This window comes from Terrapene carolina, unplaced genomic scaffold (genome assembly GCF_002925995.2).
Source record: "Terrapene carolina triunguis isolate 2854851 unplaced genomic scaffold, T_m_triunguis-2.0 Scaffold836, whole genome shotgun sequence".
In the NCBI taxonomy this organism is placed as follows: Eukaryota; Metazoa; Chordata; order Testudines; family Emydidae; genus Terrapene; species Terrapene triunguis.
The window spans coordinates 1,577,150-1,599,998 of record NW_020665187.1 but is presented as its reverse complement, the minus strand read 5'-3'; the positions used below and the strand labels follow the sequence as shown (position 1 = coordinate 1,599,998).

The following is a 22,849-nucleotide window of genomic DNA, read 5'->3' as shown; positions in this document are numbered from 1 at the left end:
TTCTCCCAGGGAAGTCAGAGAGGACATCTGAGTGCTAAGCTCATTACCAAGGAGCTCCCTAGGCCCCAGGAAGGAAGTTGGAGAAAGTTTCATGCCCATGTACCTATTTTGAACACAGAAAGAGAAACTGTTTGTCTTCAGCAGCCTGGGACTCAGACACGCTCAGACTCTGCTGGAGATTAAACTCACTTCCACCTCTTCTGTGAAACTACTGAGTTTTCTATTTAAATACATACAAATATTTTAAACACTGAACATTGTTTTAGCATGTCCAGTGACACACACTTCAAGGGGAAACAGTCAGCTTGAAATCTAGTCAATTGCCATTAAAAGCAGTTTCTGGTCTACATGTCTCCTGAGCACTCCTGCCAACGTTTGCAGTTTTACAGGCACATTTTCCTAAGATGTTTCTCCCTTTAACACACTAATGATTCAAACATACAGGGGAACTGACTAAGTGACAGAGGAGAAATACTGAAACCCGACTAAGATATTGCTAAATATGCAGAGTAAATATACAGGGGGAAAAAAGTTTACAAATAATTATTTTTGATCTCCAACTGCTAGCAATATTAGGCATCACCTATAAAGAGGAGGTAAAAATTGTCAGACTGAAGTGTGATTTAACTTGACAGCGTACATAAAAAATCATGTCACACAAATTATCATCTTGCTTTCCCCTCCTCTAAACTTCAATTCTGGCTGGATGTTTAGTAGCTGCTCATGAACCCCCATAAAGATTAATGCTTTACACATCATCTGAAAGATGGAATTCCCGGCTGCTTCCAGATGGTAGAAAGCATTAGTTTATAGCTCTGTAAGTTCAGGAGAGCATACACACAAACCATGTCAGAACTGAAATGATGGGGCACAAGATGGTAATCAGAAGGACAAGATTTTAAGGTCTGGTATCTGGTGATTTGTCAGGGCAGGAAATATTCCGTGGGTACACTGTATGTTTCTAGCACCCAGTAGGGCATGAGGTCTCAGCTCCCGATAGTCACTGCTCTGTCTGGCCAGCCGTAGTTTTCTGGCAGGACCTGGTAGCAACTTCCAGATCGCAGACTTGTGTAATTTTTGATCCCCAGTGGTTAAGTAAGGAGAGCAAAAAGCAGCCAGATTTTACACTAATGCTGTACTGTCCCAGGGAGCAAGTTCACACACCTCTCAATCAGTTCCACACCACTTTGGTAACGAATACGATGGTTGCTGTACTTACAGCTGTAGTGACTAAAGACTATAGTACCTATAATTCTTCTGCTTTCTCCTGCTCACTCAAACCCCTTGAGTCAGGATCTACAGCAAAATCACCCACTACCCATAGCTACCTGAATGTCTGCCTCCAGACCCCAGGGAGAAGCAACCCCACAGTTCAGACTGTCAGAGACCGTGGCGTGTGAGAAATACCCTTGACTGGGTTGTTGTGTGTCTGGATGACTGGTCCTTTTAAGAAGGAACAAGAATGGGACCAGAGGCCTGAGGTTTTTTCCTTATTTGGGGGATTTTCTGTTGAAAAAAGGGCTGTTTTGCAATACAAAACCTGTTTTGAACTTACGGGAAGAAGTCCTAGGAAGGAGGAATTAAGATGGAGGATCTTACAACACCACAACTGACCACAAGGGGCCAGTAGCGAGCAGGGACCAGAGTCCATTACATGACACTTGGTGAGTTTTTCCACTTCAAGCATCTCCCTGTTTTCTGAACCTCTTAAGCCCCTCCCATTGCAAAGACAGGTGCTGGGAAGAAAAGAATCAGCAGTTTAGGGTCTGTCTACACAGCAAAAGCCGTGCATAGGCTAGTCTACTTGAGCTAGCTTTAATCCAGCTAGCACGGGTAACAGTAGCAGTGAACACAACATGGTACGAGCTGCAGCTCAGGGGAGCACAAGCCCAGCATGGACCCTGGGTACATAACTGGCTTGCTGTCTTGAGTAGCTGGATTCAGCTAGCCCATGTGCAGTTTCTACTGAGCAGACAGACCCTTAGTCGTGACTGTAGCAGAGTGATCTATTTAGAACAGAATCCGTTAAAAAAAACGTTGTCCGTTTTTGCTCAATGGACTGGTTTTTACAAGTCTGTTTGCAATCTGAAGCTTTCAAACTCATTACACAAATCCACTGCAGCTTATGCGGTGCTGGGAACCTATTCCATTCTACTCGGCCTTTGATTCCTCCCTGTTTGAAATGTGACTGGTCACCTAAGTCGCATGGTATTGTTTCAGTTCCAACTAAGAGTTCGAGGAGCAGGAAGAAGGAAAGAAACAATTCCAAGATAGCTGTGCAAACACACATACGTGCACATGCGTGTTGATTTCCACCGACCAAAAAAATGGTCCCTTGTACAAGTCTCCATGGAAATTAATACGGTTTGTGAGCACCAAAGCAAATTCACTTTCGGTTAAAGCCTTTTCACACTTGTCCAACTGAAGCTGTACTTACCACCCTATCCCCTTCTGTACAGTCTATTGTGCAGCTGTATCCTTGAGCTGCCAGCCTCTTAACAGCTGAAGGTATTTGAAGGCTGCTTTATGCATGTGTTAAGGCTATCAATAGGCAGTATTTACCCAGTGGTGCTGTTTTAACATGCACTGGTGCTGGTGTTAAAATGGGCTTCCCCTACCTCTTGCTAAACATCCACTAGCTTTGAGACACTAATGTTAGCATGCAGGCTGGAAGTGGAGCATGATCAGTTATCATGGAGAAGCTGTTTGGGCCTCTTGAGCCACACATATGAATCCAGCTATTCTAATGAATCCGTCAGAGCTATGCACCCTATTTCTTTACAAGACAGTGAAGTGTCTGCAAGAGACTAAACTAGTTATAGTTACAAACAGATTCCCTGCTGTCCTATTAGACTTCTGACAACATGGCCATGATCCTTCTGTCTTGGATTCTTAGCCAAATAAAGGCTCTGTGTCTTATCCAATCAGGGCGTTAGACTTTATAAACCATTTCCACGGTTGTTGCATTATCCTCACAAGAGCCTGAAAACCCTGCTGATGGTATAGCTCTTTGTCATCAAGGAAACAGACACCCTGTTGGGACAGTTATACTCAAAGCACTTTCCTATATGCAAATTCTCTATATAAACAGCTTTAAGGAAAAAAAATGAAGTGCCTGATCTGGAATGCCTCTTGCAGTAACTACACACAGGTTCTAAACAGAGATGCAAGAGCGGCTAGCTCCAGAGTCTTTGAATATTGAGAGGGCAAAGAAACACAAAATCTCAGGAATGATTATGTGTGAGAGTGTGTGCGACAGAGTGAGACAAACACATGGTGGCAGTGTATTAAGAGACAACTAGGACCATGAAATACATTAGAGAATATGGCAGAGAGGCCTGGAGAAACCTGAGGGAAAAAAGGGGGAGAAGAGACCCCTAATTAAAAAAGCAATAAACGGAATTTCCCTGTATCTGGGGGGGGGTGGTGGTGGGGTCAAATTCTACATGCTCAGATTTTGCTTTGGGTATTGCTGTCCCTGGCAAATATTCCAAGTCTAGAGAAGCCAAACTACTGACGGTCAAAAGTGGCAAGTGCAATTTGAGGTGGTCTGGCAGCTCAGGGTGAAGATGTCAAAGAGCTCAACTGAAGGAAAAGCGTCTTTAAAGAAGGAAAGAAAGATGAAGTTCTGAGAGTTTCACCGACTGATGGGTTTGCTGTTGCACAAATTCACACAGCATCCCTTTCCGGCTCCCAAAATACAAATTCAAATCTACAACTATTACCCAGCAAGCAAAAGGTCAATGACAACCTAAAGAAAGTACACACACACACACTCACTTTGGCAATAAGCAGACAATTCCAAGTGCCTTTAAAATGTCAAGGCTGGTTTTAAATCTACCCCATGAACCTGGAAGCTCTAAAAGTACTACATTTGCTCTTGAGGAAAAGCAACAGATATACCACTACCAGGAGCAGAAGAAAACCATTAAAAGAGGTAAAAGGCCAGGCAAGTGGGATAGGCTTCCACCTCCCTTCGTTCAAGGCCACCACTTTATAAGGTCATCAGGTTAAATGTACGGGAGATAATCCTTTGACATGTGTGGGGTTTGCTTGTTAAATTCATGACTTGTTGAGATGGGTAGTGGATTTTGTAGCCGGTTAATTCCAGGACTCGCATTATATCCATCTGCCCCAGCTCATCCTTTCATGCATCACACAGAGCAGCTTTGCACGCAGTCCTGGCAGACAGCAGCTCGGTGCTGCTTTACTGTTGTATGGAAGATTTATAAGCAGGCCCTTTTCTGAAGAAGGAACCTGCATCATTAGCAGCTATGGCGTCAATTAAGAGAGAAGCACATGAAACGTTCACAGTTCCGACTGCTGCACCAGTGACTGCGAACACATACTTAAAACCCCCACAAGTTACAGCAGTTAATGATGGTTAATTGCATGTGAATTAGAGGTGCCAGGCTTGCTTCAGAACCAGAAAGCTTTGGTGTCAGGGAAGTTAAACCCATGGAGTTAGGAAGCCCATTATCCTCAGCCTTTTTAATCTCAATAGCCCGAGTGGAAAACTCGGCCAGTATTCTTGTGCCAAGGTGCAACATTTCAGGTCAGCTAGAGCGGTGATGGGGAAACAGATGATTGGAAGCAGCAAGCTGTTAAAAATAAAGTGACAGCACCAGTAAATGTCACAGCCTCCCAACAGCTACTTTCCTTTGCTAACAGGTGAAACTGAAAATAGCAATAATGCCAAGAGAAACCACAAGCCAGGGGAGGTTTAGTGTTAACGTAATTGATACCTGAAAATGAACCTTTCAAGATGCATTCAAATGAGGCTCTTTGTGTTCTGATGATTCTGCAAGCTGATTGACCATCACTAAGGGATCAAGAAATCCCTCAATCTGAAGCCATCCTGTACGGACAGGTGATCACATGACAATGGTTTTGGGCCAGGATCTGTATAGGATATGCAGTATAAAGAAGCTTCCATAGCTGCCCTTAACTCACTTTAAAAAAAAAAAATCCATATCTGCCCCCACTAAGCAGGGACTTAGCTATGATCAGTCTCTCGGTCTGCACGTTCTTATGGGTTAGTTCTTTGTCACGTGGTTTGTGACATCATCTGCCAGCAGACTGAGACTGTGGAGCCATAATGACGTGCCACTGTACGGGCATGCTCAGTTCTGTCCTTTGGCTTGCCATCTGAGTGAGGACCGAAGTGGCAACAGCTTCAGCTGCAGAGCGGACGTTGAGCTCGTTGGGGGATGCTGTCACGGAGCTGTGCTGGATGACAGGAGCAGGGGAACCGGTAGGCTCAGAGCTCTCCTTTGGGCTTTCTGTTTTCAAAAAGAAAAAGAAATAGTAATTGGAATGGAACCCATCATGATGCTACTGACATTAAGACTGGGCTGTGGAAAGTGAGACCAACTCTACCAAGCATCCCTGGATGATGAGAGAGTTAATCAGACACTGTGCTTTACTTTTACATGGAGGCCTTTCGACCTGCCTGATCCCAAAGCACTTTGGGAATGGATACACCGATCCATATGCAGGAGCCATTTAACCCAGGCAGCACTCATATGCATCCACCTCTAAGAGGGGGTGCAGCAGCTGTTAACAGCATGCACCAATTCTATAACAACTACCTAGGACAGGATGTAAAAAAGAGTAAGAGCCTCTTGAAAAAAGCAGGGACAATGTAAGGATTCAGAAAACAATGATCGAAACTAGGATCTGGCTAGACCACCCCATTTCCATACAAAAAGCAGCGGGGGGAATTTTAAAGAACCTCGAGTTAGAAAGAGAACTGTAGCAAAAAGGTGCTAACATCAAAGCACAGACAATAGATTCTAGCTTAACTTTCCTATAATACAGCTATGTCCTCATTATAATAAATGTACTTTCCTACATGATGTTTCCTGGTATAGTACTTGGTTCGAGGCCATTTAGCCCAGAGACTGAACAGTTCCTTCGGAGTTCTTACCATCTGTTGGGTGAACACACAGAGAAGTATGTAACAGAAACCCTTCCACAAGCTGACCGCATACCCGTTACAGCAGTTTTTCTGAATTTTATATAAATTATCTGGTTTACTCTTTATTGTTCTCTAGAACATTAAAATCAGTTAGACCTCATCACAAACCACTTGCTCACTAAACTTTCCTGTAACTTGAAGCTGTGGACAATGAAGTGAGGACAAGACAAAGCCAGCAAGCTTCTTCTGCAGTCGTATAATGGTCAACACAGATTGGTTTGTCCAAACTTTGGATTCTCTCCCACTGTGTCTGGGCAGGGGTGCTAGACAAAAAGGATGATTTGTGACTGATCTCATGCTACAGTAAGGGTGATCAAACTTCATGCTTTGGGAGGGTATAAGCTCATTCATTATCTGCCTAAGTCAAGAGGAAATTCCCTCCTGCACAGCTGGTTAGATGAATTATGGAGAGGATGTGGTTATCATCCTCTGAAGCAGCAAGTATTGACCTATGGTTGGATACACGGGATTCCTATAAACACACCAAGCACGTAAAGCCCATGTCACCAGAAACCAGAGAAGAAATTACAGCCTCATTGTGCACAGCTGGGAGTGTTTTAAGATCCAGATTGCCACTAGGTCTTTTCACGTTGCTCTGTATCCCTTCCCCAAACTCATTTTACCTCACCCTCGTAAGTGAGGTGCTGGCTAGGACATAGCTAACAGATCGAAAGATACAGCTAGCACAGTAGATTTCAAAAGTGATTTGGGGGTGAGGAGGGAGGGTCGAGCAAAGCAACAGAACAGTTTGGCATCCCAAAAAGGAGATTTACTAGGTATTACAAATAAAACAACCCAACTGTACATAAGGCAGCTGTAATTCCATCAAGGGAATCTGGCATTTTTGTTTAAGGACATGCTTAGTCATAAATCTTTATAATAAAAAAGGCAGCCAGGGAGGAGGGCGATAGGGTAGGGAGGTGTGAATTTCATTTTTATTATTCAGATGTGTGATGAATTCCTATTATTGGAGTAGACAGACTGAGGAATAAAAATAGGAACTGTAAACTCGGGAAGTTAACAGGAAAAATCATGTTGCATTATACACAAAGAACACCTGTCTGCAAAGGCTGGGGGATGGGGATGAATTTCACGACCACATTACTCAGGCTGTGAGTCACTGTAATGACTGAAAATAAACTGGCTATGCCAGGGACCTGCAAGGCAGATATCTGTGTTCCATTTTGTCAGAGGGGAATGCTTTGGAGATTCAGAATGGGATGGGCGTCAGAAGTGTGACTATGGAGGCATGACACCTTCTTACTTCTCCTATTTGATCTGTGCACCCTCCATCTTATTTTACCGACCCAAACAAGTTTCCAACTCTCATAAGGCTGACACAAGCAGATGTAGCTAGGGGATAGCCAGCCAGAGCCCCTCTGCCTTCAGCATCATCCATAAGCCTTCAGACAAATTCCAGGAGTACAAAACCTTTGTTAGTGGGGGAAATGTAAGAGGCAGAAAACCCAGTTAGCTTTTGAGATCCCAGGCTGATTACTGTGAAGCAAGCCGTATGGTTGTAGCCATGTCAGTCCCAGGATATTAGAGAGACAAGATGGGTAAAGTAATATTTTTTATTGGACCAATTTCTGTTGGTAAGAGACACAAGCTTTTGAGCTTCCACAGAGCTCTTCTTCTGGTCTGGTCTACTCTCAGAGACAACTGGGACTAGCTGACAATGGCGGGGGGGGGTACACTGTGAAGGTGGGAAGGCCGCACCATGTGTTGGCTCTGGGAGGAACCTTCCAGCCCCACCTCCATGGGCCACGGCAGCCAATCTGCTGGCTCCTGAGGAGTTGGGGCCACAGAAGCATGGAGCACGTGAGTCTGGGCTGGGCGGGCCCCGGCCCAGGGAGAGTCATAGCACCACAGTGTCTCCCCGGAGCTCGCACGTCCTCATGGACACATCAGCAGGGGAGACATGGGATACGGGAGCCTGCTGCCAGTGCCTTCCCCAGAGCCCCCCACCCTGCACCCGGCCTGGGGACGCTGCATTGTCCTCTCCAGAGTTACCTGGAGGGGAGGTGCACTATCCTTCTCCTGCTGCACCTCACCCTCAGCTCGCTCGGTCCCTCTCCCTGGCAGCCAGGCCCATGGGAAGCAGAAGGGGTAGGATGGAGCTGCTTTCATGCCAGCTGAGGCCAGCTTACATCGACCTAACTCTGTGAGCGTCTACACTAAAACGTTGCTCCCGATGACGTAACTCACCCGCTACGTTGACTTAATAACTGCACATCCACAGAGAGGCACAGTGCTTAGGTCGATGCAGTGAAAGCACAGACACTGCGTTACTTACGTCAACTTTAGTGGCCTCCAAGAGGTGTCCCACAATGCCCCATTGTGATCGCTTCGGTCACTATTTTGAACTCCTCTGTGCACCGGCCAGGTACGCAGGTACATGCTCCTCTTTTAAAGCCCCACGAATTTTAAATTCCGTTTTCTGTTTGCTCGGCATGGAGAGCTCACCTAGCAACTGTCCAGCTGACCATGCCGGCTCCGCGCAGCAAACGCGCTCCTGCCTGGAGTACACAGGAAGTGAGGGATCTCCTGAGTCTGTGGAAACACAGCACCAATCCAGCCATAGAAACATCGATATCTACGAGCAGATCTCTCGGGGCATGGAGGAGAAGGGCTACAACAGGGACATGCAGCAATGCTGCGTGAAAATCAAGGCGCTGCAGCAGGCATACCCGAAGGCAAGGAAGGCAAAGAGTCGCTCTGGAGCGGAGCTGCAGACACACCGCTTCTACAAGGAGCTGCGTGCCATCCTTGCGGGAGACCCCACCACCACCGCCAAGAGCCCCGTGGATACTTTGGGGAATGAAAGGCCCCCCGCAGTGCACAGTGAGGTGTTGGACGAGGAGGAGGAATATGGGGGACAGACGACTGGGGATTCAGTGGCGTGGCAAACCAGGACCTCTTTCTGACACCGGAGCAGTCGAGCCGGTCCCTACTATCCAGCACTGGTGAGCCTGATGCAGGGAAGGAACCTCTGGTAAGTATGCCGTTTGCTTTGCTATTGCAGAGACCCATCTGTTCATTTACTATTTTTTAATCAGGCTAGAAGAGGTAGTGAAAAACCAATAGAGGCAGAGTTCCTCTCTGCTTCCCATTCCCCTGTACAGCTAGGCAGAGGGGGCCCTGCGGAACAGTTTGTTTACATGCACTGGGATGTCCTGTGAATCCTGCACAGAGAACTCGAGGAAACTTTCCTGGAGGGAGTCTGCGATCCTCAGCCGAAGGCTTCTGGGGAGGGCTGCCTTATTTCTTCTACCCCGGCAGGACGCTTTCTCACACCAGTAAGCAAATACTTCAGCAGGCACCATTGCAGCCAGGAGCGGTGCCAGGGTTTTTGCCGCCCTAGGCGGCAGCGCTCCTCCTGTGAGCATTCGGCGGCAGGGGTCCTTCCGCTCCGCATCTTTGGGGCACTTCGATGGCGGGTCCCTGAGCAAGTGAAGGACCCGCCGTCGAATTTCCGCAGAAGACCCGGAGCGGAAGGACCCCCCGCCGCCGAATTTCCGCCGAGGGTGGCAAAATGCCACCCCCCAAATCCTGCCGCCCTAGGCGACCGCCTAGGGTGGCCTAGTGGAAGAGCCGACCCTGATTGCAGCACACAGGCTAGTAGCATACGGACCCGGTCTGCAGCCAGACCTCTTCCCTGACAGCCTCCGTTACACTCAAGAGTGAGATAGCTAAAATTTTCCAACTCCAAATTGATTCCCGACTGATGGGTAGCAATCTGGTGTGGCCAGCTTCCATACAGCGCTCGCCACTTTCTTCTCCACCGTGAACGTGGCTCTCATTTAATGTTGCTGCGCTGGAGGGCTGGGGACACAATTCCATGAACGTGGCCTGGAGCATCTGAAAGCTTTGCAGTCACTGCTCATCATCCCAAACCGGTGCTTGTTTCTTGGGCCCAGAACCAGCGCTCCACCATCTGGCAACTGCTCGGTGAATGCCAACAACCACCTTGAATTGTTTCTTTCTTTGTCCGTCAGCAAGGCAGCCTGCAAGGCATCGTCCTATCCCTCGCAGCTCCTCTGGCGGCTCTGAAAATACTGAAGGATCAGGCGCATTGTGTTCATAATGGTCAGCACAATGCTGAAGAGCAGTGCAGGATCCATGCATCTCACAGAGATGGCGGATATGCAGGTTTGGGAAGCTTTTGAAAAGAGGCGTGAAACATTGTGGGATGGAGAAAACTCTTATCATGGGATGTTGAAACCATGTTACCAGTCATCCCTGCGCAACTCGATTGCCCCATGAAGCTTTGCAAACCCTTCCCAAAACACCCTGCCCCACATGGTGGCGCGTTGCATAGTGGGATAGCGACCCATGATGCACTGCTCTCAGCATCGATGCAAGCGCCGCTAGTGAGGACACACACACCCCGACACAAGGAGCACAGTGTGGACATGCAAAAGCGATTTAATTACTGCGGTGGCTGTACCTCAACATAATTTTGGTCAATTTAATTTTGTAGCGTAGATATGCCCTCAAGATGGAACAGATGATCCATTCAAGGAGAAGAGGCTTGCTAACACCCTTCCAGTCATAGCGAGAACTAAGACTCCCTATGACTGGAGGGGTGGTAACGGGCCTTGAATGGTCCCCTTGAAATATGTGTTAACTCCTTATGCTAAACAATCTGTTCCACCTTGTATTTAGCTGTAACACTGAGTATGTTTTCCAGACATGAAGAAGAGCTCTGTGTATGCTTGAAAGCTTGTTTCTTTCATTAACAGAAGCTGGTCCAATACAAGATGCTACCTCACCCACCATGTCTCTCTACTGGCAGGCAGTTTAAAATAAAGATGTCTTCTCACTTGTAAACTGAACCAGTTTGATGTGAACTGCAGAGAAGATGAATATGGAACCCCATGATATCATTTATATAGTCTGGACTTTTCGACAGCAACTGCACTTAAAACAGCAGCGTTCGTTTCCAACACTGAGCAATATAAAACAATGGATAAGGACACCTAGCGTTCGGGGCAACAATGGACCAGATTCATGGGAGAAATGGGAGTCTGAGTGATGGATGCATGTAGAATAATTCATGCTACAGGGAAACATACTGACAAAAGGAAAAATATGTTATATTATCAAAGCGTTTACACTGCCGTCATCCGCATGATACTAATCGCCTGCTATACAATGTCTTGGAGCAAAATTGGTAGTGACAGAATGTTACCACTATTATTGTTCCTACACAAAGTGAGTTGTCTGTTTTAAGTCCAGTTTCTAATGGACAGGGGCCCACATCATAAGAACTGCCACAACAATTGACACTAATTGGAGATCTCGTTGGGAGCATCAGAGAAACCCAGGGCAGAACTCCCCTGTCACCACCTCGATGCGGCTTGCTTCAGTGCAGGGATAAGGCACATTGGCCAGGTACAGCATGGGAGAAACCTGCACTGCTATTGCTTGTGCTTTACCTGGTTCTGCAGAGGACACCAGCCCACAGGGCTGTCAGTCCAGCATCCTTCAGGAACACTAAGTTCATGTAAGTCTTGTATTCGGGTTTAATTCTACTCAGATGTACTCTAAGGTGCAGTGCCGACATGGGCAAGTCACAACTCACCAAGATACCCCTGTGTTTTTTTCTGTAGTGCAGTGACTGGGCAGTCCTTGTGAGCCAACAGTAGCTGTTTAAGTTGAGCAACTTCATTCCTCAGTAGTGTAACTTCATTCTGAGGTAAATAAAACAACATTTATAGGGATCATGAGTGTTCGGAATAATATCCCTTAGCAATGGCAGAATACGAACATGTAGACTCTTCAAAGTTTACCACCAAACTCTTGCGTCATTTGAGGTCTACAGACTCTGGTCATCACAAATTAACACCTTAATAAAAAGTTGTGTGTGTGTGAGTGAGTGTGCATACAAAACATGCTTTGCAAGGTTGTCCTCTTACAGACCTGTACCTTACCGAGAAATCCCAAGTTCCAGATGTAAATTAGTCTGTATGCGCCTGCTACCACCACCAATGGAAGAAATGCTAACAATAAGAGTCAATGCAATATTTTGTTGACCCTGATGGAAAGCTAAAAATTCAAGTGGCATCTCTCTCTGAAGGCCAAAAAATCTTTCTAAGATGATCATTAATGAGGACTGACCATGAGCAGCTATACAGAGTAAAACCATATCAGGGATGTCTGTTCTTTGGTATATCAAGGGCAACACCGGCAACAAAACAGGACCCCAAGGCCCACCTCCAGTTGTTCAGAACACGACAGCCACTCTTACCTTTAATATGGAGGAGTCTGTAGGTGTCAGCCTGTTATATACTTGGGTGGAGGCTGCTCAGACCTATATCTATCCATCTAAAGTACTTACTATGGCTCCCATTTAATAGGTGGTGAACTGAGACACAGAGAGACTAAGTGATGTGCCCAAGGTCACAACAGAAAGTCTGTAGCAGAGGAGGAAATTGACTCCAGGTCCCAGGTTTGCACAGTAACCAATAGGCCATCCTTCCTTTCTGTCACCTCCCCACGATTAAGGTGCAAGCAGTGATCCATTCTGAAGCCAATTCCATCCCTTTCTCATCCCTTTCAACACCAAAACAAAAAATGTTCATGCTTTCAAAAACTTCAGGTTAACTCTCAGCCATTAGTTGAAAATTTTTCCCCTGAAAATTTCAGAGAGCATGTTGTAATTGAAATTTGAGATGTGCTTAACATTTGTCCCCCTGTATCTGGAAAACCCAGTCAACTGCACTTTGAACTTGGCTAGGAAAACAGTTTCTACAATTACCTTGTGACAAGTATGACGCTGGCAGACCAGGTCATGTCAGAGTGTATTCAGGCCAATTCACTTATGTATTAGTATAGATCAAAGCGATTGTTAAATGTATATGTGTTTTGGGTGTTTAAACTTCATAAAACTAATGGGATGTTAAGTGCATTGTTTTCTCTCATCTGTATCCTGTTATGATGCGACATCAAACTTTTAAATTGTAAATACCGCTGTAACTAAATAACTCATCAGACATCAAAGAAGCCTTGTGGAATGCTAATGAAGGACTTTATCAGAAAAAGTGCTAATTACAAAGCAAATGACCATTGTGTGTGATGACTGGAGGTCTAAGACTCGAAGTGCATTCCTCACTCACTGTCATCAAAGGAAAAGCCCACTGGGAAGAGAGACTGACCGCTTGCTTTCTGTGAGAAGAAGCTATAAGAAGGGATTCAAAGAAAGTTCCTGCATCTTTGGACTCTGACAGGGAAGTGTACCAGATATAAAGCAGAAATCCCTAGAGACAATCTAGGTACCCTTGAAAGACTTTTGGGAAACTGGCAGTTTACTATATGATAGAATCATAGAACATCAGGGTTGGAAGGGACCTCAGGAGGTCTTCTAGTCCAACCCCCTGCTCAAAGCAGGACCAATCCCCAAACAGATTTTTACCCCCGTTCCCTAAATGGCCCCCTCAAGGATTGAACTCACAACCCTGGGTTTAGCAGGCCAATGCTCAAACCACTAGCTATCCCTCCCCTCCATCCCCTGCCACCATTCGGAGTTACAAACTGTGATTCACCTGGACAGATCTTTTACCTGCTTTAATCTCTCAATAACTCTCATTCTTTTTTCTTAGCTAATAAACCTTTAGTTAATTTACTATTGGTTGCAAGTGCTAGGGTTGTCTTTGGTGTAAGATCCAGAGTACCAGTTGATCTGGGGTAAGTGGCTGGTCTCTTGGAACTGGAGCAACCTGATGTGGTGTGATTTTTGGTGTAAGTGACCATTATCACGAAGTTCCGTTTGTCTGGGTGGCAAGATAGTCCGGAGAGTCTAAGTTGGTCTGTGACTCCATGGCAAGACTGGTATAGTGATCCAGGAGTTCACATTTGTTACTAGTTTGGTGAAATCTAATTACAGAACACACCACCAGCTTGGGGTATCTGTCCTGTTTTTGACAGGCTGCATTCACAGTTGTGAGCCACTCCAGACAGCGTGACAAAGAGAATGAATATATCGTAATTAGTGCTATTGAAGCACACTGCATGAGTCACTGAAAGCCAGAGGGGGAAACAGCCCACACCGGACGTGAGTTCAGTCTTCAGAATCCTTTCTGTCCTTCGCCTGTCTGCTGAGAGCATTAATAAGGGGACTAATTGCGATGGGAAGGGAATTACGCATAGTTCTGCTTGGCACAGCAGGAGAGAAGCTGTCAGGGAGCTAGTTAGAGCGCCCCGATTTTCAAGGAGAATCGGAATTGCCCTGGGCCTTGGCTGCAGCTCCCTCTTTGCTTGCCTGTGGCTCCAGTCCCAAGCGGCAGAGAACAGAGCAGAAGCCAGTTAGCCTGACTTTGTGCCAGTTGACAACTCTTCCCAAGCTGGGGGAGTTTCCTGGTGCCTTTGCACTGTTGCAGCACCTATCTCCTGTGGCTGGAGCAGCTGAATGTTCCAGGGTGCAGTCTTGAGAGGATGAGTGGTAGGGCACAATGCTAGATTCTCCCTTACTCCCTTCAACCTTTTCAGGGCAAGACCGGGTGCGCAGCTCTTATGTATTGTGTGCAGCGGAGGGGGTTGGAAATGGTGATATGAAATTCCACCTGCTCCTTTTCTTACACCTTTGGCTTATCCAGGACTTGATGGTCCTTTACAAATACTGGTTTCCATTGCCAGAGGCACATACACAAGCCTTTGTGAATCAAGCACAGAAAAAATAAACACGTTACAAAAAACCCTGCAACATTCCTAGTCACCTGATTCTGGTTTCTCACAGACTAAAGACCACCACCAGAGCACACAGTGCCTCTGCACCATGGTAAAAACGTCCTCCTTGGAGTGAAGGCCGCAGTGCAGCCAAGCAGATGGGCTTGGCCTCCGTGGTTACATACTCACACTCAGCTGGATGTTCTGTGTCGTGAGCTCCTCTGCTTTCTTTTCCAGAGAAGACACCCACAGCTTGCGTTTCTGACGGCAACGAGAGGCTGCAGCACGGTTCCGCTCCAGGAAACGCTGCCTGCGCTCATCCGGGTCTTCATCCATCGTGCGTCTCCGCCGGCCACCGGTGCTAGGTGTGGGCTGAGCAGGGGAAACCTGGAGTTAGGACAGAAGGAAGAGAATTACTGAACCAAAACACACACTTGATTAAACCAGACAGTTATCCACACTGATTGTACTAAGTCCAGAGCAAATTCCAATTGGCTTGGAGAGTCAGGATGTAGGATCTGTCAGCTGCTGATTCCGAAACTAAAAAACACTCTGTTTTTCTAGAGCAGCTTCCAGTGTTCTCAAGGTACTTTACAGACATTAATGAATTAGGTCCAAACAGATTTGTTGAGACTTATTCTACAGACAGGGAAAGTGAGGGAGAGAGATTAAGTGACTTGCTTAGGGTAACACTGGGAGTCTCTGATGGAGACCCAGCTTCCCTGATTCTCAGTCCTGCACCTTAGCCTTCCTCCCAAGTACCGAATCTTGTGACATGTGTTGATGGATGGGCAATATGTACTAGATGCGCAATGAAGTTTCAGTTCTGAGCTACTATCTCAGTGTCAGGATCATTTGAATATTTTTAACATACAGTGGAGATCTCCAGTCAAGTGGTGGATATTAGAATATTATGGGTTTGGGAGAGGAACCAGACAGTATTTCTTGCAGTGGATTAAATATGCTCACTTTTCTAACAAGACTACAGTTTAAATCCCACCTCAGGTCATTAAGTGGAAGGAAGTTGATTGGCCTCAGTCTGATTTTCAGTAGATATTTGTCCACATCACAAAGTCACTACCACAATTTGCAAGGACAGAAGCCTCAAGAGTAGAACCGCAGGGAGGGTGAGAGGGTGAGGAGAGGAGTTAGTATCATGGATGAGCAGGAGGCAATGCTGATTGGAACTGTGGCCAGGGAGGAGCTGTGAGGGAGAAGTCTGAAGAGCACATCTGGTTTAATCCTTATTTCCACCAGCACTAGAATTCAGCCCCTAGCATCTGCCTCAGTCAAAAAAATTAAAAAGAAAAAAAAAAGACTATTCAGCTTCATATTGTTGGAATTTACCACAGGTTACAATGTGAGAGGGAAACAACTCAACAGAGCCACCTTTACAGATACACACAACACTACTGCAAGGGAATACGGGCTTTTGTGTAACACAGCCAATCTTCAGCTGTGCTCCAACATCATTGTACAAAGTCTTACAGGCACTTAAGAGTGGATTCTGTAACACTGCAATCTCCTGCTGTATTCTGAGGGAACAAAGGAAAAACCAACAAGGACAAATCACCCCAGACTCAGTCCTCCCAGCACTACTGCATCGGCTCTGTAATTACACAGCCACAATGTGAGAGCCCAGTTACACTTCACTACTCACTGTCAGTCAGCATATGGATATTAAACTTTTGGAAGCCTGTCTAACTGATGGAGCAGGTGGCAATTCTGATGGAGGGCTGGCATTTGGTTAGCTGGCAGGAGCAAGTGGGGTTGATTGCCTAAAAGGGGAGTGCTTAACCCTAGTAATTAAAAAGGAGAGGACAGCAAAACACTCTTTCTAAACTCCAGAACACATCAAGTAACTGTGCCTGTTGCCTAAGTCTAACTTGGACTGTTTGACAGAGATGGTAACAGAAACTACAAAAAGGAGTGTTTCACACACACACCCAAGCCCCCAAAACCCCACCTCAAAACCCCACAGCTCTGCACACTGGAAAGCATATAGGTCTGAGCAGAGAGTGACAGATTCATGAAGTTATTCCCCCCCCTTTCCTAACAGACTAGAAGTACCAGTATCTTTGCTTCCTCCATCATCACTTTAAGCCAGGGGTTCTCAAACTGGGGGTTATAATACTATAATATAATATAATATAGAGAAGGAAGGGACCCCGAAAGGTCATCGAGTCCAGCCCCCTGCCTTCACTAGCAGGACCAAGTACTGATTTTGCCCCAGATCCTTAAGAGGCCCCCTCAAGGATTGAACTCACAACCCTGGGTTTAGCAGGCCAATGCTCAAACCACTGAGCTATCCCTCCCTCCAGGACTCATGAGGTTATTACATGGGGGGTCGTGAGCTGTCAGTCTCCACCCCAAACCCTGCTTTGCCTCCAGCATTTATAATGATGTTAAATATACAAAAGTGTGTTTTAATTTATAAGGGGGGGGTCGCCCTCAGAGGCTTGCTATGTGAAAGGGGTCACCAGTACAAAAGTTTGAGAACCACTGCTTTAAGCCATCATAGCTTCGAAGATTAAGAAGGAGCAGACCTGTGGCTGAGCTGGAGAAGGTGCATCGGGGTGCTGGAGAAGTATCTGACCCTGCTCTGGACGTGAGGTCACCATCGTGCTTGCTGACCCCACAACCATGCTGCCGCCATTCAGTGAAGAAGAAACCTGGTGCGTCAGGCTGGCCTTCAGTCTCTGTAAAATGAGAGAACAGAACTGTCAATGGGGTTCTCCATTCGCCTCGGAGACACAGGCCCTAACATAACTTATTCTTCGCTCTTTTCAAAGGATGATTCAAATCCAGCCAAAAGCTGTTATCTGGCAGGTGTTGGGTGGCCCACGTGAAGATAGATGGTGGTTCTCAATCCAGTTCAGAATAGACAGGTGTCCACATCACAAAATCACTACAGCAACTGGCACTCATCAGCTCCCCAGCTGGCAGTCTCTGCAGAAGGACAATGGACCAAATGGACTGTGGAGACTGAACAGCCTTCAGATGCTAAGAGGTGGATCTGACACATGGGGAGGGACACAGCAGGGAACAAGTTTGCACAGCTTTGTTAAGAGAGGTCTTCACTAACACAATCACTAACCCAGGTGAAAAGAGACTGAAGCATGGGCATATTGTTACACACATAACAGAGTTTAAGAATTCTTACCCTCCTATCCCCCACAATGCTCTAGTTCAGGGGTGGGCAAACTACGGCCCGCGGGCCAGATCCAGCCCCTCAGGGCTTTGGATCCGGCCCGCAGGATGGCCTCCTGTGGCGCTGTGGGCCCCGCGCCGCTCTCAGAAGCAGCCGGTACCACGTCCCTGCGGCCCCTGGGCGGGGGGGCAGAGGGCTCCGTGCGTTGCCCTTGCCTCCAGGCACCGTCCCCCGCAGCTCCCATTGGCCGGGAACAGGGAACCGCAGCCAATGCAAGCTTCTGGGGAGGTACCTGGAGATGCAGCAAGGGCAGCGCACGTGGAGTTCTCCGCCCTCCCCTCCCCCAGGGGCCACAGCACTTCTTGGAGCGGCGTGGGGCCGGGGACAGGGCAGGCATGCAGGGAGCCTGCCCTGGCCCCGGTGCACACCGCTGCCACCCTGGAGCTGCTTTAGGTAGCAGCGCCAGGCCAGAGCCCGAATCCCTCCTCCACCCCACCCCCAAGCTCCCTGCCCTAAGCCCCCTGCCTGCACCTCGCAACCCTCCTGCACCCCAACTCCCTACCCTGAGCCCCCTCGTACACCCCGCACCCCTCCTCTGCCCCAATCTCTTGCCCTGAGCCCCTTCCTGCACACCGCACCCCCTCCCACACCCCGCACTCCAACCCCCTGCCCCGGCCCTGCATACCATTTCCCCACCCAGATGTGGCCCTTGGCCCAAAAAGTTTGCCCACCCCTGCTCTAGTTTCAGCTCAGTGCACGAATGCAGAATGAATCTTTGCAAACGCCTAGCTAGTGTGGAATTGTAGTAGCGGTTACTGTAAGCACCAAGGTCACTGCAGCAATGGAGAGCATAATAATGTGGAAGCCCTGACTGCAAACAAGTCCACGCTGACATTATTTCAGCAAGACAAACGTGCTTTCACCGTCTTTGTATCCAAACTTACTTTTCCCTCCGCCTCATCCCTACTTTCCTTCTTCCTCCTGTGTGCACCTAGCACTTGTGCTGTAAGAGCCGGGGAAGCGGAGAAAGAAATTCCTTCATAAATCTACAGTTGGAAGAGCATCCCACTGAAAACCATTATTAGAGTCCTCTGCCAGATCACTACAGCACAGCCGCTCCCCTCTTGGCTCTCTCCTCCCTCCCCCCCATCTCCACCCCATCTGTCATACTGGAACAGGAATCCACTGCTTTACAACGTGTCCCATATTTAAGATCGGATCAGGAATCTTTCCCTTGACATTGATATGTAAGGTCCATATAACTGGCAGTGCTGGGTGATTTAATGAAGAACAGCCTAATACTTTTTTATATATTTATAACACCTGCTCTTAGTGTTCCTACAGTGCTTTTACTGCTGCAAAGGATTTCAGGGGGGAGCGGTCTAAACTCACTAATTTGGGCTTATCTATTCAAGAGCTTTTGGTGTCTCTTTAGAAGGATGAGAGGGCCATGACCTCTTTTCTGAAGGGTCTAACCGAGATTAAGTGAAGGCTTTTACGACAATTCTATGAATATATCCCCCAAAGCAATCTTCCCTGGCACAGGTCAACAGGCTTCTCTCTATGTTCTGGAACTCACCATTTTAGCCTCAGAGTGCATTGGAAGGCCTGATGGTGAAATGGAACCACTGCTGTTGATGGGTGGACCAGGAATACCCGGGATGTTGGGCACCATGGACACTGGCCTAGCCAGCTACATGGAGAGAAAAGAGCACACACATTTTGAGAAGTGACGTCATTGCTACTGGAAGCGTCCCGCATGAAATGGCATCATAATAATCATTTGACAAAGCACCTTTAATGCAGAGAGCCTAGAGCGTTTGACAAACTTTAGAACTATGGCCACGGGGATTGTTTCGTCAGTCACTCAAAGGTGGGCAGTCACCTTTGTGGTGGCCACAGCTGCTATTTAAGAGAACACAGCAACGGCAACCAACAGCTGAGGACAGAAAGCGAAATATACTGTACTTGGTGGCAAAATATCGTGAAAGGTCTCCTTCATTTCCCTCACACCCAGAAAACCTGTACACCACAGGGTGCAGTGCTGCCAGGTGGCCGTTAGAGGAATGTGAAAACTGGGACATCTGGGTTCTAAGCCCAGTTCTACCATGGACTTCCAGCAACATCCTGGTTAAGTTTTAGCTTCCCCATCTGTAAAACAGGCATATTTGCCTGGCTTACCTAAAAGGGGGAAATGGAGCTTTAGTTCTGTTTTATAAGACACACTGAAATACTCTGATGAAAGGTGCTAGGAGCATGAGTTATACTTCAAGAAAATACAGAGATGTCCTAAATGCCAAACTCTTTGCCTACTGGCCATTCAGATGTGCATCCCCCCCATCCCCACTGGTGGATTGCAACTTCAGCAGTCCTACTACCTGAGGCACTAGTTTATTGGAATTACCCACTCAGAACACAAAATACCCGCCCAGCAGGAGACACAGGATTTGCATAGCCCTGACTCACTCAACACACACAAGCCCACCAGAAGGTATATTTATTTGTGAATTTTGTATCCTGAAAAATTCTCCTTAGGCTGAAGTAAAACCTGCAGTGTTAAATATAAATTACCATTTCGCACACTGCCCAGGCTGGGCCGGTTTTCCTGGCCTGCAAAGACTAACATGTTCTCTGTAAGCTCGAATGGTTTCAATTGAGGCATTCCGTTCCAAATGCAACCAACTAATCAGGGACCCTGCAGTTCCCAGTCCTGGATCAATGGTGTGAGCCATCTGCCCAGACCACGCTTTATTTTTCAGCCTTATATCCCTCTAGTGTGACTGGCGTGTTATTATTACCTTGCTAGCATCAGCCCTTGCCCACTTCCACTTCAGGCTTATCTCACACAGAGGGGTAGATGTATTTTAATTTTGCAAATGAAAGCGTCTGCATATGTTGGGCAGGAGAAAAGCTGTCCCCTTCTTTACCACAGAGAATGTGCTGGAAGTTTCTCTTACCGATATAACAGAAGGCATCTGTACAGGAGGGCCAGGGAGGACAGGCATGGTCTGTCCGTTCGCGAGGTGCATGACAAGTGGGAGGGAGCCCGTGGGAGACCTGGAGAAACACAATTCAAGCTCACATATGTCAATTCAAGTTTATACTGTACAGACAAGACTAAGTAGCCCCCACCCAACCCCACCAAGATACAGGCGATTTCTAGCCTTGTCTAGTCTAGGATTTAAGGCATTATGGTAGCTAACACAGGCTAATTTACATGTTCTAAAAGTCTAGCATAAACAAAGTGCTAAATTGGTCGAATTAAAGCCTAGTTTACCATGTGTTAAAGCATACATTGCCTTCTCTACATGAGATTCTTAGAATGTATTAACTGACATGTGCTAACATCACATTTTGGGTATCCAGGCAAAGTTGTCTAACAACCATTTGTTGGTTGGTGCTGGCAGGACATGCTGATGGAAGAATTACGGCTCTCCTTATTTAACTCCTCTATGTAAGCTTGCTGGCCTGCTTGCCAAAAAGCATAAGGCTGCTAAAGCACAAAGACCAGATGCCCCTAAGAAGGGATGTTGGACTTTAATAAGCTGGACTCATCTGAACAGAGGGTGAGGATAACCAAATATTACACATTGAGCTCTCTGTTTTAGGAGAAGGAGGAAGTAGGCCACCTGAGTTCTCCCTGTGCCAGTGCAAACAGAAGCTCTGCTCCAAAACACACAGCAAAGCAAATAGTACCAATGCTGGGTTTCAGTCATAGTTTTCAGGGGAGCAACGTAACACTCACCAGGACACGTAAATGTGCCCTTGATGCTCTGCTGTAGCTGCTGGGCTATTCAGTGGAGTCTTGCTGCTGCTTTGGTGCCCTCTACTGGCATATGCCCAGATGCACGAGGCAGGCTGGGGTACTAGATCAACTGTTCCTACATACTGATAAATTTCTGGCTAGAGAGATGCACTAATACAGCCCTCATGGCAGAATGAGGTTGTGCATTCATTTGACTTTCATTTAAAAACACTGCTAACCCTCAGAGAAAACATTCTAAACAGACGGCTGTGTCTGCAGAACGCCTGAAACAATAGATCTGAGAAACATGAAGAGCTCCATTCATTGCCAAGGGGTGTTTACGCTGAAGCCTAATTACGACAGTTAAAAATGCCAACAACCTTTCCCCCTGCTGTTCATTTTGCAGAAACACCCAGCTAAAGTGCTTATCCAGCTTCTGAATGCAGTGCCAAATAAGGGATGGGGGCAGCCTACCTCGATGTAGAGTGCACTACTATTTAAGAGTGATGACTTGCAGTGATATCCTCTCTCCCCCTGACCCCACCATTTGAAAAGTCCCTGTCCAAAGAGTGTGGGAGAGGGAAGAAAGAGCTGCTTCTGAACTTACATGGTCAGGACAGTGGTCTCCTTGCATTTTCCCCTATTTTTTATTAGGGGAGATTCTCCTATTTCTCCCCTGCTCGTGACAGCATAAGATGGAGGCGGAGAGAACAGCTAGGAGAGGAAGAGCAGGGCTGGTGCCGAGCAGGCATCTGGGCAGTGGGGAGAAAATCCGCTGCTACCATCCCTTCTTCCTAGCCCCGATGAGAGGGATGATGAGTCGCTGCTGGCTAAGCTAAGAACATTACACTGTGGGGTCTGTGCTGAGGTAATGGCGAGATGGGGTGGGAGTGAAAGTCAGAGGGGGTAAACTGGTCCAGATTGAAGTTCATACCTTTACCGACTAGGGGTGGGACTTTCAAAGCCACGTAGGGAATCTGGACATTCAATTCTCATAGAAACTGGGTATCCAGATCCTTCAGGCTATTTTGAAAATCCCAGTCCAAAAGTTTAGCTACAGAAAGTTCATACCCTGCCCTCATTCCCAGTCCCATTGACATCCCTGCAAGTTCCACTACAGGCCTAACTTTGTAGCTTCAATACATGGACTGTCCTGATTTTATTTCTCTGTTTCTCCAAGCAGGGCAATGCTCTGGTGCCTCAACTCCAGAAGACAGCATTACACCTGAGCTTGAGTCTAGTTTATGGAAAACAAACACAACACACTCTCAAAACACAAAGACAATCACTTAACCCTTAAGGTGCC

At 47.0% G+C, this 22,849-nt stretch overlaps 1 protein-coding gene across 1 annotated transcript in view; it reads right to left on the bottom strand.

Annotated features, from left to right (window-relative positions):
• Positions 1-399: 399 nt before the first annotated feature.
• Positions 400-22,849, bottom strand: part of ATF7 (activating transcription factor 7) — a 104,637-nt gene continuing 82,187 nt past the window's right edge. Inside the window, exons 7-12 of the mRNA XM_029913736.1 lie at positions 20,756-20,855; positions 19,378-19,491; positions 17,194-17,346; positions 14,837-15,034; positions 11,568-11,676; positions 400-5,282 (exon numbers count right to left, since the gene is read on the bottom strand). Coding sequence (XP_029769596.1) covers positions 5,065-5,282; positions 11,568-11,676; positions 14,837-15,034; positions 17,194-17,346; positions 19,378-19,491; positions 20,756-20,855 — 892 coding nt within the window. The 3' untranslated portion in view covers positions 400-5,064. The remainder of the gene's footprint in view (positions 5,283-11,567; positions 11,677-14,836; positions 15,035-17,193; positions 17,347-19,377; positions 19,492-20,755; positions 20,856-22,849) is intronic.